General features: G+C 41.9%; 1 protein-coding gene across 1 annotated transcript in view; it reads right to left on the bottom strand.

Moving 5' to 3' along the window:
* The window catches only part of LOC141097852 (tyrosine-protein phosphatase non-receptor type 11-like), a 175,368-nt gene that overhangs the window by 64,586 nt on the left and 93,120 nt on the right, over positions 1 to 17,662 (bottom strand). The window contains exon 3 of the mRNA XM_073585328.1: positions 8,175 to 8,369. Coding sequence (XP_073441429.1) covers positions 8,175 to 8,369 — 195 coding nt within the window. The remainder of the gene's footprint in view (positions 1 to 8,174; positions 8,370 to 17,662) is intronic.

Consider the following 17,662-nt stretch of genomic DNA (forward strand, 5'->3'; position numbering starts at 1 on the left):
TTAAAAGTTGGTTCAGATTATGATCCGCGGTGAATATTGTTTCTGCAATTTTTGCTGAACGTCAATGGAGTCAATGGGAATAGAAATGAAAGAATATGTTCGGAACCGATCATCAAACATAAATTCAGCACGAATAGCATAACAATATGGCAAATTCAAATTTGGCGACCGACTCTGAACATATTCTCTCAACTCTACTTATAACGTAATAGTTCTTTTCTCCTGTAGAGGTGCGTACGGAAAGTAGACTGTGGGGCCATCATGATGAGTAGGTGGAAAAGTGTGGGAACAATTCTGTATGGGGAAGTTTTGGGGGGCAATGGAAGGGGTATCATAGTGGGCAATAACACCAAGGAAGCACTTATCTGGGAGTTTGTATGGTTATGAGGATGTTCCTGGTCATCATCTAGGGCACTGGTTTAGTGCCATTTGGTTGCTGTAGAGGTGGGGGAATATGAGGAGGAAGCTGGAAAAGCAGTAGAGTTCAGATGTCTGTGTGTTACATTTTGCAGTGGCAAGTTATGGATGGAAGAAAAGGTCAAGGCGGTCTGGGCCGAATTGGAGAGAAAAAAAAAAGGAAAAATGAAAGACAAGTCAGCAAGAACATCACTTGTGAGAACCTGCACAGCACACATTTATGGTCTGCAGGAAACTGGTTTAGGACTGATATTGCCATATTACAGTGACTAAATGGTGAGCTTACAGTCCTAGTTCAAGAAGCACTCCTCTATATATTTTTTTATTTAAATATGTGTATGCTGTGTAGTGCGAGTATTAATCTACTCACCTACCACGACTTTTTGGACATCCAGCGCCATTGTGCTATGCAACTCAGTGACGTTACCGCAATTCGGCCTAGCCGGCTAACTCTACGCGTGACCCAGAAGTGGCTTTTATAATGTAAGCCAATGGAGCCTCGTTCTGTCGTGCCTTAGACTTGCATAGTAAAAGCCACTTCTAGGTCACATGTAGAGTTAGCCGGTTAGGCGGAACTGCAGTAACATCACCGAGACACGGAGCACAATGGTGCTGAATGGGGAAGCAAAATGAGCAATTGTATGTACACAATGCCAAACAATATGATGGCTGCAATATATTAAGAGGATACATATTTGGTGGGAGACGTAATAGAGATCCCAATCTGGAGAAGGGGACGGATCCGGCATGGGTCCGTGTGCTTTCAAATGCCGGAGCTGAATTTTAGCCCCAGTCAGTTCCTGACATACATAAAAATACCCACTGAGCTGAATATAGCTCTGCCCCAAGAGATACAGGGCATAAGACTAACTCGGGGTTAATTCACTTAAGGACAAAACCTTTATAATATACTAGATGGTGGCCCGATTCTAACGCATTGTGTATTCTAGAATATATATGCAGTTTATTTTTGAAGATATAATAATAATAATAATGCACCCCCCAATCCTGATATGTATGGTTCTCTCACCCCCAATCCTGATATGAATACTACCCCTCAACCCCCTATCCTGGTATGCATGGTCCCCTAACCCCCCCCAATCCTGGTATACATGGTCCTCTCACCTCTCTTTCCTGGTATGCATGGTCTTCTTACTCCCCTTTCAGGGTATGCATGGTCCCCTCACCCCCCAATCCTGGAATGCATGGTCCTCTCACCCCCCAATCCTGGTATGCATGGACCTCTCACCCCTCTTTCCTGGTATGCATGGTCCTCTCACCCCCCTTTTGGGGTATGCATGGTCCCCTCATCCACACCCCAATCCTGATATGTATGCTTACCGTCCCCCCCCCCTTTCCTGGTATGTATGGTGCCCTCACCCCCCAATCCTGGTGTGCATGGTATCCTCACTCCCCTTTCCTGATATGCATGGTCCTCTTACCCCCCCTTTTGGGGTATGCATGGTCCCCTCACCCCCCAGTCCTGGTATGCATGGTCCTCTCACCCCCCAATACTGGATGCATGGTCCCCTCACCCCCAATCCTGATATGCATGGTCCCCTCACCCCCCCAATCCTGGTATGCATGGTCCCCTCACCCCCCCAATCCTGGCATGCATGGTCCCCTCACCCCCCCAATCCTGGCATGCATGGTCCCCTCACCCCCCCCATCCTGGCATGCATGGTCCCCTCACCCCCCCCATCCTGGCATGCATGGTCCCCTCACCCCCCCCAATCCTGGCATGCATGGTCCCCTCACCCCCCCCCAATCCTGGCATGCATGGTCCCCTCACCCCCCCCCCCAATCCTGGCATGCATGGTCCCCTCACCCCCCCCAATCCTGGCGTGCATGGTCCCCTCACCCCCCTTTCCGTGTAGCCGCGAACAATCAGCAACGCGGCCCTGTAGCCGCGACCAATCACTGCCGCGGCCCTGTACAAAAATAATTTTAAAAAAAAGTTATTCTCACCTTCCGACGGCCTCCTGTCTTCATACCACGCGCCCGGCCTCGCGTTCCCAGTAATGTTTTGCGGCTTAGACCACTGATGACGTCGGTCTTCTTTCTCGCTCTCGCGAATCATCAGCGGTCTAAGCCGCAAAGCATTACTGGGAACGCGAGGCCAGGCGCGTGAAAAGAAGACAGGAGGCCGTCGGAAGGGGAGAATAACTTTTTTTAAATTTTAATTCTCTTTTTTTACAGATTAAGGCCTGCGCCTGTCGCTGATTGGTTGCGGCCTATATTGTGGTGTAGTGACCACTATGTCCGCTAGGGGGCGCTGTATTGGTGTCCTAGGACAGGTGTACAGGCACATTCAGTGTGGTAACAGGAGCAGGGTCCTAAATGACCATTATGGGTCTCAAGGTGGGAGGCCTTGGGATGCAGGCTCCAGGGTGTATTGATCAGCAGGGGTACTGCTGATCTTTCTGTTACACTGTCAGGGAAGCCTGTGTGTGTCTATGTGCAATACAACCTTTAGTGATGTCATAGCCATGTGATCACCTGTGGGTGTGGTTACAGGGCTATGTAATTGAGGTGTTTGGCACATGTGAGAGAGTCTGTCAGAGTGTGGACAGACTTCCATGTGTCCTGGTGGGACACTACAGAAAGTGTATATGGGGAGGACTACAGCTCCCAGCATGTGCTGAGACTCTCGGTCCGAGTCTCCAACCACGGACATTTGTGTTCCTTTGCCTGAGCTGAAGGTTACATTTCAGTGTTACGCTGCCTTGTGGGTTTATGAAGTGAATAAACCACATGAACTTTGGGAAGAACCTGCCTCATGATTGTCTCCCGCTGCACCTAAGCGAGTCACATCCTTACAATAATATATATATATATATATATATATATATATATATATATATATATATATATATATATATATATATATACATATACATATACACACAGCGTTCCAAATTATTATGCAAATTGGATTTAAGTGTCACAAAGATGTAATTTTTTGTTTTTCAAATAAACTCATAGATGGAAATCAATCTCAAATTCCTGTGATAATTAGTTTACCAGGTGAGCCCAATTAAAGGAAAACTACTTAAGAATGATGTTCCACATTATTAAGCAGGGCACAGGTTTCAAGGAATTTAGGACAGAAAAAGGATCGCTCTGCTGCTGAAAAGCATCAAATAGTGCAATGCCTTGGTTAAGAGATGAAAACATTAGATATTTCCCAAAAATTTAAACGTGACCATCGTACTGTTAAGAGATTTGTGGTTGATTCTGAGCACAGACATGTTTGTGCTGATAAAGGCAGAATGAGGAAGGTTTCTGCCAGGCAAGTTCATTGGATTAAGAGAGCAGCTGCTAAAAAGCCATTACAAACCTGCAAACAGATATTTAAAGCTGCTGGTGCCTCTGGAGTCATTCGAACCTCATGGTGTAGGATCCTTCAAAGGCTTGCTGTGGTGCATAAACCTACTATTCGGCCACCCCTAAAAAGTGTTCACAAGCAGAAATTGTAGCAGTGGGTCCACACATACATGAAGACTATTTTTCATACAGTCTTGTTTACTGATGAGTGTCGGGCAACCCTGGATGGTCCAGATGGATGGTTGGTGGATGGCCACCATGTCCCAACAAGGCTGCGACGTCAGCAAAGAGGTGGAGGAGTCATGTTTTGGGCCGGAATCATGGGGAAACAGCTGGTAGGGCTCTTTAAGGTTCCTGAAGGTGTGAAAATGACCTCTGCAAAGTATATCGAGTTTCTGACTGACAGCTGTCTTCCATGGTATAAAAAGCAGAAACGTGCCTTCAGGAGCAAAATCATCTTCATGCATGACACTGCACCATCTCATGCTGCAAAGAATACCTCTGAGTCATTGACTGCTATAGGCATAAAAGGAGATAAACTCATGGTGTGGCCACCATCTTCCCCTGACCTCAACCCTGTAGAGAACCTTTGGAGTATCATCAAGCAAAAGATCTATGAGGGAGGCAGTTCACATCAAAACAGCAGCTCTGGGAGGCTATTCCGACTTCATGCAAAGAAATCCAAGCAGAAACTCTCCAAAAACTCCCAAGTTCAATGGATGCAAGAATTGTGAAGGTGATGTCACAGAAGGGTTCCTATGATAGCATGTAACTTGGCCTGTTAGGATGTTTTGGAGTTAAATAGCTTTTTTGTTCAGTGAATGCGACCTCCTAATGCTGCAAATTCCACAAATGAGCATTTTCAGTTCAATAAAATAGATCAAATGTTTAGAAATTCTACTGTGCCTAATAATTTGGAACAGTGCAATTTGAGTTTTTACACATTTTGGAGATTATACTGTTATCATTGGGAGGTTTCTTCAATAAAATTTGATGTATACTCTAACCGGTGATGACTTTTATTAGACTGACTGTCATTTGTACTGACTATTTAGGAAAATCAGAGAAAAATATCATTTGCATAATATAATATATATATATATATATATATATATATATATATATATATATATATATATATATATATATATATATATATATATATGTATATATATACACATACACCACACACACACACACACACAACTCATGTATATCAGAGGAAAATAAATGTGGATCGCTTTCACATTATTCCATGGGGAAAGCGGAGAAACAATGTGCGGAAATCTGCTGCGCTCAATATTTAACTCATAAAATTAAAGCCTAAGTGACGGCTCTTTCCTTCCATCGCACATTTACATTATTTCTACCCAAACTCGAGAAAGCACTCACAAAAATGCATTAAGTCAAATGTTTGCTACAGAAATATTATTGACTATCGATCGCTGCCTTCACGCTGCTCCTTTCCGGCACAATAGGACGGCATCCTGAAGACCACTTCAGGATCAATAATGCAGTTTATTTTAGGACTTTCATGCAATTCTAGTAATGTTTTATTTATTCGTCAGGAAGTGAGAAAAAAAATTACATACACAGAAGACGGAGAAAGTCAGGACGTGATGATGAATCTCTGGTGAAGACCACACGATGTGCTCCTGCCGCCAGACAACCTCTATACAATAATGGGCAATGTAATTGAAAATGCCCCGAGCACAATTCACACCGGCACGGGCCGGACCACCGCAATGAAAGACCGTAACATGAATGCACGCTACAAAGAATATAATGTCAAATGGGAAAACCCACAAAAGGTAAAATCTGAAGTGCCGGACATGAGGACTGTTACCAAATAAGAACAGGCCATACAATGGAATCTGTTACTGGGACAAACAAAACCTCAAAATTAAAGATTATCCAGGATTAGGAAATCATAGCTGTCAATTTGGATTCAGACTGTCTGGTATTGTAACTCCGCTCCACTGAAGTAAAAAAAAAAAAAAAAAAAAATGGCTGAGGAGATGTAATACCACATACAACCCGTAAACAAGAGTGGCACCGGTTTGCATTTTTTTTTTTTATTTTTTTTTTTTAACCTCTCCTTTAAAGAGCCATAACTTCATATATTTTTCTGCCAACAAAGCTGTATGACGTCTTTTGTTTTTCACAGGACGAGTTGTAATTTTGAATAACCCACTGATTTAATTATATAAATGTACTTAAAAAATAAAAATTGTGGGGTGGGGGGGGAATTGAAGGTGAAAAAAAAATAAAAATAAAAAAACGCACCTGTTTCCACCATTATATTTTGGGTTCATTGTGCAATAAAGTTGACCTGGCAATGCAATTCATCAGGTCAGTATGATTGCAGGGATTTTTTTATTTTTTTTTACAAATTTAATAAGTTTTAAAGTTTTCCATAATTTTAACAATTAGAAGAAATTTGGAATTTTGTATTAATAAAAAAATTATATACATGTATATGAGACGTTATATAATATATACATAAATTACTTAACTATATACATACACATTTAAAAAAATAAAATATAAAATAAAAAAATAGAATCTACTCTATATTTTTTATTCTAAAAATACATATATATGTGAAATTATATTATACATAAATACACAACTCATTTTAAAATAAAAATTATAACATAAAATATAGAATAGAGTAAAACAATTTTATTCTATATTTTATATTCTAAAAAAAATAAGTTTACATTATGCATGTTTTATTCTATACTGTACATTATTTTTATTAATACTTTTACTATTCTTATGGGGAATTGGGTATAGGCAACTGAAATATGGCAAGCCTGGGGTCCCCGCCCACACCCCAACTTTTACAGAACAGGTTAAATAATTTAATAAATTGTACTTTACATGCTTAGTGATACCAAATATCATTTTTTTTACTTTATATTTAATGAAGAATGGAGGAGAGGGGGGTCGATACACCTTAATTGTTTGAAAAAAAAATATTTTAAACCAACATGTCTACTTACTCTTCATTTATCCTATGGGACTTGAACCTGCGATCATTTGTAGTAGATAATACATTATGAAAAAAAAAAAATTATGATTCCAATTGAAAATTTTCTATCCCGATTTTGGCTCACTAGAATATTGGAGTGCTTAGTCACAGTACTATCACTTTAAATGAACCACATAAATGGAGCCTCCTGCGACAATCAGGAAAGTCCGAGGTAGCAGCCGCTCTCGGGCATTAGATTGAGAACCAATCACCGCTCTCTTCCGCAATGGAAGTGTGTGATGCTGATGAGGTTACGATCCGCTCAACTGCGGAGATGCGTCAACCATCACCAGACATCATGCTCATGACCAGATCATTAGAATAGGACACAGATACGACACCCACTGATGGTGGAAACGGAGCTGCAATGGAAAACCCTTTTAAGGGGCCATAAACCCTCTTTTCATAAGTAGGACACCAGTATTGCAAATGGTGCAGTGGTAGATGGGGTCTCAGCTACAGAGGTTACATTCAAACCTAGGAGTTTTAAGTGACATTTTTGGATTAAAATATTATGCTTTTTTTGTTGTCACCAATCGTTACACCGATGCCTCTACCTTGTGCCAGTCATTACACTGGCTACCCATCCACTCCAGAATTCAGTATAAACTTATTACCCTCACCCACAAAGCCCTCCATGGCTCAGCACCACCCTACATCTCCTCCCTTGTTTCAGTATACCACCCTACCCGCGCCCTCCGTTCTGCTGATGACCTGAGGTTAGTATCCTCAATAGTCAGAACCTCCCACTCCCGTCTCCAAGACTTTACACGTGCCGCGCCAATTCTTTGGAATGCACTTCCCAGGTCAATACGATTAGTCCCCAATCCCCACAATTTTAAGCGTGCCCTGAAAACACATTTATTCAGACTGGCCTATCGCCTCACCACATTAACCTAATCTATCCCTGTGTGGCACAGCCAAAAGTTTTACCATAACCAGATTTCCCGCATCATGTTCCCACATGCTTTATGCATCCATTAGCCCTCTGTGTCTGTACTATCACACACTTAACATTATGGCTGGTCCATACAATCAGGGCAACTGTTACCACCCACCTTTCGTGTCTACCTCTTTCCTCATAGACTGTAAGCTTGCGAGCAGGGCCCTCACTCCTCTTGGTATTTGTTATAATCTACTGTATGTGATTATTGTTATGCTGTAATGTCTATTGTCTGTACAAATCCCCTCTGAAATGTAAAGTGCTGCGGAATATGTCGGCGCTATAAAAATAAAATGTATTATTATTATTGTTAATATATGAAGTATTTGCCCCCTTTCGCAAAAGTCTTCTTGATGTATATTAATGCAAAAAAAAAAAAAAAAAGCCAATACCAGGCATGACCCACAGGTGGCAGCAGTGAGGCAGAACAGCGGCACCCGCAGCTCTCACCTCTCCGATGTGGGATCCTGCGAGTTCAGCGGGTACTTGAGCTCGATCACGTCTCCGTTCTTCTCCCGCAGAAGACCCTGCTGCTCCGTGTAATACTGCACCAGCTCAGCCAACGTGGCGAACGTTTCTCCTCCATACAAGTCATAGAAATCTCCTGTATTCTGGATTTTAATATGTGTGACTTCATCATGCCTCCTGCAAACAAAAAAAAAAAAAAAAAAAAAAAAAAAAAGGTCAAACGATAGCAAAGCCTACAATTATTCAGTCCTGCAACAGAGGTCACTCCTATTAACTGATGTATAGAAATAGGAGGCCTATTTTATATTTCAGAGCTGTATTCACAATTCTGCAGGGTTCGGAGCTGAAATCTTCCAGCTTTCCCTGCTAACCCCCATGGAGTTGCAGACATTAAATCTAGCAGATTTATGATAGGTTAACCATCCCACTGCATTGTAAAGGAATAACTAAGCTGTTAAAGGAAGTGCGTCAGCCCAAACTGACAGCATAAACTAAGCATACAACCTTGTAGGGGATTTGTTTTTTTCTCATTAATGTACACTCTACACCACATCTTGACTGAAAAAAAAACAGTAGAAATTTTTGCAAATTAAAAAAAAAAAAAAAAAAAAAAAGAAAAACTGAAATATCACATGGTCATAAGTATTCAGACCCTTTGCTCAGTATTGAGTGAAGCACCCTTTTGATCTAGTACAGACATGAGTCTTCTTGGGAATGATGCAACAAGTTTTTTTACATCTGGATTTGTGGATCCTCTGCCATTCTTCCTTGTAGATCCTCTCCAGTTACATCGGGTTGGATGGTGAACGTTGGTGGACAGCCATTTTCAGGTCTCTCCACAGATGCTCAATTGGGTTTAGATTAGGGCCAGTCAAGAATGGTCACAGTTGTTCTGAAGCCACTCCTTTTGTTATTTTAGCTGTGTGCTTAGGGTCACTGTCTTGTTAGAAGGTGAACCTTCTGCCATGTCTGAGGTCCAGAGCACTCTGGAAGAGGTTTTCATCCAGGATCTCTCTGTATTTGGCCGCATTCATGTTTCCTTCGAATTGCAACCAGTCATCCCGCCCCTGCAGCTGAAAAACACCCCCATAGCATGATGCTGCCACTACCATGTTTCACTGTTGGGATTGTATTGGGCAGGTGATGAGCAGTGCCTGGTTTTCTCCACACATACCGCTTAGAATTATCACCAAAAAGTTCAATCTAATCAGACCAGAGAATTTTATTTCTCATAGTCTGGGAGTCCTTCATGTGTTTTTTATAGCAAACTCTATGCGGACTTTCACATATATGTTTGGCACTGAGGAGAGGCTTCCATCGGGCCACTCTGCCATAAAGGCCCGACTGGTGGGGGGCTGCAGTGATAGTTGACTTTGTGGAACTTTCTCCCATCTCCCTACTGCATCTGTGGAGCTCAGCCACAGAAAACTTGGGGTACTTTACCTCTCTCACTAAGGCTCTTCTCCCATGATTGCTCAGTTTGGCTGGACAGACAGGTCTAGGAAGACTTCTGGTGGTCCCAAACTTTTTCCATTTAAGGATAATGGAGGCCACTGTGATCTTAGAAACCTTGAGCATGGCAGAAGTTATTTTGTAACCTTGGCCAGATTTGTGCCTTGCCACAATTCTGTCTCTGAGCTCCTTGGTCAGTTCCTTTGACCTCATGATTCTCATTTGGTCTGACATGCACTGTGAGGCCTTATATAGACAGGTGTGTGCCTTTACAAATCAAGTCCTATCAGTTTAATTAAACACAGCTGGACTCCAATGAAGGAGTAGAACCATCTCGAGGATCACAAGGAAATGGACAGAATGTGACGTATGAGTGTCTGAACAAAGGGACTGAATACTAATGACCATGTTACATTTCAGTTTTTCTTTAAATTTTCAAAAATTTCTACATCTGTTATTTTTTCAGACAAGATGGGGTGCAGAGTGTACATTAATGAGAAAAAATAAACTTTTTTAAATTTACCAAATGGCTGCAAAGAAACAGTTAAAAATTTAAAGGGGTCTGAAAATTTTCCGTACCCACTGTATAATATATATAGTTTATACTGTCAAGTTTCCGTTTCTCCAAACTCCTTTTAAAGGGAGTGGGAGACTGCAGCAAACTTGTTGACCGTTTCCAATAACAAACAGCACCACAAGTTGCAGATCCAGGCTACAATATCTGCTATCCATAAATTACAATGAAATTAAAGCTGGCCTTTATGTAAGAGTGGGCTGAAAAAAGCCTTTACTTACACAAAAAGTGTAATGCTCATTTTGAGTTCGCCAAAAGACATGTGGGAGGCTCCTCAAATGTATGGAGGAAGGTGCTGTGGTTAGACAAGACCAAAATTTAACTTTTTGGCCACCAAGGTAAACGCCATGTCAGTCGCCAAATCAACACAGATCACCCCAAAACCCCATTCCCACAGTGAAGCTAGATGGTGGCAGTATCATGCTGTGGGGATTTTTTTCCGCAGCAGGCTCATGGAAAATAGTACGAGTTGAGGGGAAGATGGATGGTGCAAAATACAGAGATATTGAGCAAAACCTGTCTCAGTCTGTCAGTTTGTTGAGACTGGGACAGAGGTTCACCTTCCAACAAGAAAATGACCCAAAGCATACTGCTAAAGCAACACTCAAGTGGTTCAAGGGGAAAAGTGTAAGTGTCCAGGTAGTAGTCTAGTCCAAGCCCAGTCCTTAGGCTGAGTGCACACGTACTTTTTGGCCCTGCGGATTTTTCCGCGCAGAATGGAAGAAATCCGCAGGTCAAATGACCTGCATTTTTCCTGCAGATTTCTTCCATTTTTCATGCGGTTTTCTTGCGGTTTTTGTGCGGTTTTCCACTGCGGTTTTCCCCCTGCGGATTTGGTGACAGGGGAGATAGAAAACCGCACAAAAGTAGTAACATGCTGCGGATTTTGTACCGTGGGAAAACCGCACGGAAAAATCCGCAGCATCTGCACAGCGTTTTTTTTTTTTTTCCATTGATTTTAAGGCTGCTGTACATCACAACGCAGATATGCAACGTTTCTGAGCGGTAAAATCCGCTGCGGAACCGCAGCAAATCTGCATCGTGTGCACACAGCCTTAATCCTATTGAGAATCTGTGGTCAGACTTGAAGATTGCTGTTCACCAGAGGAAACCATCTAACTTGAAGGAGCTGGTGCAGTTTTGCCTTAAGAAAAGGGCAAAAATCCCAGTGGCAAGATGTGGAAAGCTCAGAGACATGGCCAAAGCTACTTGCAGCTTTGCTACAAAAAGGAGATTCTACATAGTACTGACTAGTACTAGTAGTGAATAGTTATGCACAATTAACTTTTCAGTTATGTTGTCCTATTTGTGGTTTGCCTCACAATAAAAAGAAAAAAACAAATGTTCACAGCTGTAGGCACATCCTTTACATGAGCTGAGGCAAACCCTCAAAAAAAAAAAAAAAAAAAAAAGTTAAAATTCCAGGTTGTGAGGAGCAAAAACACAAAAAATGTCAAGGGGGATGAATACTATCACAAGCAACTGTATGTACAGTTGTGTGAGAAACTGTTTACTACCTTCCTGATTTCCTATTCTTTTGCATGTTTGTCACTCAAATGTTTCAGATCACCAAACAAATTTAAATATTAGACAAAGATAACACAAGATGGAGTTTTTAAATTAACTTAAGAGATAAAGAAATCCAAATCTACACAGCCCTTTGTGAAAATTGGATTACTCCCCCCCCCCTCTTTAAAAAAATAAATTAACTGTGGATTATCACATCTTTGGAAAGCGGAGTTCAAATTCCCTAGCCACACCCAGACCTGATTACTGCCACACCTGTTGTCAATCAAGAAATCACTTAAATAGGACCTGCCTGACAGTGAAGTAGACCAAAAACTCCTCAATAGCTAGACATCATTAAAGTAAGGTTGGGGTCACACTGCGTTATGGCAGTCCGTTTAACGGACTGCGTTACACCACGGTATAACGCAGTCCGTTAACGCCGCCATTGACCCCCATTATGTGGCGCATCGTGACACATGCCGTAAAGCGTCAAGAGTTCGCGATGTGCCGTTATTCACTGACAGAGCCTCGGACGCGGGCTGCAGTGTCTAAGGCTCAGTCACCGCTAGCATAACGCATATCGAGTTATGCTATAGCGTTAACGCAGCCCGTCAACGCTAGGCGTTAAGCAGGCTGTGTTCACGCTACGTGAACCTAGCCTAATTGAACTCTGTCTGGAAAAGGTTATAAAACAATTTCTAAAGCTTTGGGACTAAAGTGAACCAAAGTAACAGCCACTAGCCACAAATGGTGAAAACATCAAACAGTGGTGAACCTTCCTAGTATTGGCCAGCCGACCAAAATTACTTTAAAAAGGAACCTGTCACCCCCCCCCCCAGGGCCTATTAAATTAAAAGAGCCACCTTAAAACAGCACTAAAGCTGCATTCTGTGAAGGAGGCTCTTAAGTTTATTATCCCTAGGAACGCTGAAATAAATGTTTTATTAAACTTCCTGCCATGCCTCTATTGAGTCAGGGAGGCAAGTTTTCTCCCCCTGACTCAACCGCCTTGCAGACGTCCATCATCCCCCTCTGGCCTCCGGACGCCGCAGCCTCTCTTTCTCATGACGTCAAAGGCGCCTGCGCTCTGCAATCAGTTCTCGGGCATGCGCCGTGCGTGCTGCTCGGGAACTTGCATCAGGTGATGTAAGGATATTGCACCTCCGTTTAGCGGAGGCCCCAGATGCCGCCCCGCAGTGTGTTATGATGTATTTACACTGCGAGGCTGGGAATCAGGAACCTGCGCAGTGAGGATCTCTGCGCCTGTCCCCATCTCCGTCCGCCTCTTCCGGGGAGGCCTGCCCTTAATCCGATTGAGATGCTGTGGCATGACCTTAAAAATTCAGTTCATGCTCAGAAACCCTCAAATGTGGCTGAATCACAACAATTCTGCAAAGATGAGTGGGCCAACATTCCTCCAGAGTGTTGTAAACGATTCATTACCAGTTATCGCAAAACATCTTTATTGCAGTTGTTGCTGCTAAGAGTGGCCCAACCAGTTGAAAGGTTTAGGAGGACAATCACTTTCACACAGGGCCCTGTAGGTTTGGATTTCTTTTCCCCTTAATAATAAAGACCTTCATTTAAAAACTGCATTTTGTGATTACTAGTCTCATCTGTCTAATATTTAAATCTGTTTGGTGATATGAAACATTTAAGTGTGACAATCATGAAAAAGAATAGGAAATCAGGAAGGGGGCAAACACATACATACAATAAGACAATGTACCAGACCAGCACCAACAAATATAAAGTAAATAAGTGCACCGATGTCCAAGAGAGCAAACATGCAAGCATGAAAAATCCAGTGAGAAAAAAAAAAGCACAGCTCATGCAAATCCATAAAAATACCAAACTTTACTGAAATAATAATAAGACTTGAGATAAGAAATTATAAAGAGACAAGGATGGCAGTGGTGAACTCGAATAAGAGACATGGCCACAAAAAGGACAAACAGTCAGGACACATGTAAATTTGTAATCAAAAGTCTACTTAGAAAAGTGCAAGTGCACTGTGCTGACAGGTAGAACTCTGTAAAAAGTGTTACTGGTTAACACTATAGTGTCCATATAAATCAACACTAACAGGGGTCTATCAGAGGTGAAACCACCACAACAATGACCAAGCAGAACAAAGTAAGAGATAACATAAGTGTCCAACAAATTTACTGTCACGTGGCAGTAGTGGGAAAACAGGGGACGAGGAACCTGGGCTCCTGAACTGCCCCTCAGGCTAAGGGGATGCCCTGACTTTCCTTAACTTGGGGGTACACTTGATGGTAGTGAGGCCAAAGTCACCGACCTGTCCCTATCTCCTGTTTAGCCCTGAGCTAAACCCCCAACCCCCTCCCCAGGAGGCGAGACAGGGAAAAAAAAGTGAACTGCACCAAAAACCAAAGGAAAGATAAGACAGACACCTCAGGGTTAAATCAACTAAAAAACAAAAAACTTAGCTTTATCTGCTGCAATGCACCGAACAGCAGAGTAAGGCACCAGATCAGCATTCAGCAGAAGCACCACTGCTCTCAGCCAGCTTCTGTCTTGACCACGGTTGGTATCCAGAAGGAAGTGCATCACCAACACCAGCTGATGCCTCAGGTGACCTTTTATAGGAAGGTGGGGGTGGTCACTATCAGCAGGCTCAGACTAACCAAAACTGTAATAACATCAGCGGTCACCGGGGGGGGGGGGGGGGGGGGTAACTATTAACCCCGGATGGCCTGAAAGGAAAAAAGTTTATATAAGAGAATCCAGAATCTGACACGGATCCAAAAATGGATCGTGACATTTACCTAAAAGGAATGTGGCTCCAATCACCCTAGTTTTATGCATGCATGTACCACATACATATAATGAAATGTTAGTACGGTAAATAATGTAGATCGGTGTTGTCTAGATGCCGCCTAATAGACATTAATATTTTAGATATTTCTCTACTAATGGTAGAGACTAATCAATACATGCAGGGTGTGGGTGCCATGAGTGATGTAGTAAAAGTGACCACAAAGTGAAAAACATGAAGCGACCAAAATCACCTTAAAAGGAGAGAAAAAAAAGCAACAATGTGAGATTCGGTGTACATATAGGACTTAGGTTCCAGGGACCTGGAGAGAAGACTTTGTGATCCGCCTCAGTCATAGGGAAGAGATACAAGAATTTCCATTGACCTAGTTTTGAGCCTCATCACATCATTACCATTTTTTTAATATGTTTATAACAACCATTGGTGCTGAACAATAATACCATAGTTTTAATGTCCCAACATAATAAACTTTGCATGGATACGATACATACTTCAGCACTTTTTGCTCAGTTAGGTCATATAGTCAAATTTACTTTTTTCACAGCCCTTAAAAAGGAGATCAATCGCCAGATTTCTCAATTCAGACTGTGTACCTTAATAAATCTAGACCGCATAAGGTTGGTGTACTTGCTTTGGAAATCCATTTCAGAATTCACTGCATAATCCAGCCATTAAAATCAGCAGCTAAACAGAGAGAGCTCATGGGTTAAAGTGTAATCAGTCTGCACACACCAAGCTTAACTGACAGCTGCAGCTTGCACTGAGATCTCAGCAGGAAGGAGGGACACTGAGGAATGATCAATCAAGATAGAGATTGGGATCAAATTGTCAAAACAGAATTACACTGCTAACCTGACATGGGGTTTTCACAGTAAATACATCAGCTCCACCAGGTCTCAAATCTAAATTAATGCTTTAAATGTTAGTAGTGGTGTTGCTATTATAATGAACCCCCAACCCTCCAGTGTTTACCCCCAAGAATTGATCTTTTTAGAAGTCAAATCAAGTGGCATCCAATCCGCTAGGCTTGGCCACATATTTATGGCTCCTCTTAAGTACTTGTCTTTGACAATATTTAAAAATATGTGATCCAGCTCTTATTTCTTTAGTATTTTTTTTTTTTTTAAACTTGGTTGTTCGGTTACTTAAAACCCCAATATAAAATGGCTAAGAATAAGCGTAAGACACAATGGATATTGCAGAATACAGCTCCGGTTTTAGATCAATCAATATTGTAAATGGCTACACTATTCGTATTTGCCAGAAGTCTGAGAGAGGTCCATGGAGCCATTTATTCTGAAAAAGAAAATGGCCAGACATCAAGACTACAGCATATACTGGAATCTTAAAAGAAAAAGGTTTATAAAAAAAAAAAAAAAAAAATGGATTCTGGCGATGTATAATCTTCGTTTTCACAAATATTTGTTCAAGACAGTTGACAAGTACATCAAGTGCAGTGTAATGTGTCTAGGGAAAGCCCAGTTTCTTTTGCGCCATCTTTTCAAGGGGCCAGTTCCTCTTTATCTGTGTTCTACCAGTACTATAGGTACAGGAACCTTCATTCCCTCACTTGAGAGTATGCATGCCTCTGATAATAAATAATCTATTTTTTAAAAAATAAATCCGGTTTACATTGTGACAAAGTAGAAAGAAAAAGACCTGAATCCATATCCTGTAGCGACAAAGCCATGCCACACTTCCTCTACTGGTAATTTGGAGTGATATTTTTTGGGGGCCAAAACAATATTTTTGGATTAAGGAATATGCAGATTGTTTATTTATGATATAATCCAATAGGGTTGGGTCTTCAAACTCCAGTGAGCATCCAAAACCATTTGTGCAAACCAAACAGATCCTGATGAAGAACGTGTTGGTGACATTGTGCTGGATCATAAATGGAGTGCATGGATGTCCAACTCTCCAACGGGAACCTGATGAGGGACAAATGTCCCATATATTGCTTTGGTTACTATTAATATTTATCAACCCAACCCTATTTTTGTCACTTGCTCATCTTGAATAGACTATCACAAGTTTCGCATCTAATTTCAGGAGCAGCTCTCTTCTATTTCAGCTATTTGGACTTCTGGGATCTCTGAATAGTCTTCGTCTGTAAAGCGTGCAGAAGTATTTTAATATTCCTAATATAGCGCCAACATATTCCACAGCGCTATGCATAGTCACTCACAATAGTCCCAGTCATAAATGGAGGTTCACAATCTTTTCGAATTTTGAACCTACAGGTCAAATTTTAACCAACTGACCCCTTTGTACTTTTACTGGTGTGGGGAAAACTGGAGCACCCAGAGGAAACCCATGCAACCACGGGGAGAACATACAAAGTCCATGCAAAGTCGCCCTTGTTCAGATTGGAACGCGATGATGAAAGTCGAAAGTTCGAACCTCTGGGCTGACATGCAATGTTATGTTTTGACAATATAGATGATAACTTTCCGATCTGTGGCGGTTAGACTGCTGGGTCCCCCTCCAGCTCTGAGAATTTACTATCATTTAAGGGCCTTTGACTATCTCGAGCCATGGAGACTTGATGGATGAGAAATCTGTAGGAAGATCAATCTTGTACAAGAGTAGATGGGTCCACCAGGGTCTTCTTCGACGTTACCTTGATAGTACAAAGCCATTAGGCTTGCTGGTCCTTCTCTTCGCCTTGTTCCTTCTATTCTTTCTCCAGTGATTGCCCTCTTCATATGATGTGTCCAAAGTAGGGAAATCATAGCTTGGTGAACCCCGCTTCGAGTGACATGTCTGGCTTTGTTACAAAATTGGTTTGCTCTTCTTGCTATCCATGGTATTGATAACCTTCTCCAGCACCACATTTAGAAGGCGGCGGTTCTTCTTCAGTCTTGCTTCTTTATCGTCCAGGTTCTGCGTACTTTTTATTTTTACCAAATAGGAGACCAAACTATGTACGAGCCGTGTCTTTGTTGCCACTGAAATGCTCCGATTTGAAGACCTTGTCCCATGACTTCATTGTTGATTTCCATAGCTATCCTATTGACTTCCAATGTCATTGATGCATCTTGAGTGATCGATCTGAGTATAGAACTTCAAAATGTCCCACCAGGGTAAAGCGGTGGTTTCGCACATGCAACGGCCCTTTATTCATCAGAC

The sequence above is a fragment of the Dendrobates tinctorius genome, unplaced genomic scaffold, assembly GCF_039654945.1.
Source record: "Dendrobates tinctorius isolate UK_male_01 unplaced genomic scaffold, ASM3965494v1 ptg000086l, whole genome shotgun sequence".
Taxonomy (NCBI): Eukaryota; Metazoa; Chordata; class Amphibia; order Anura; family Dendrobatidae; genus Dendrobates; species Dendrobates tinctorius.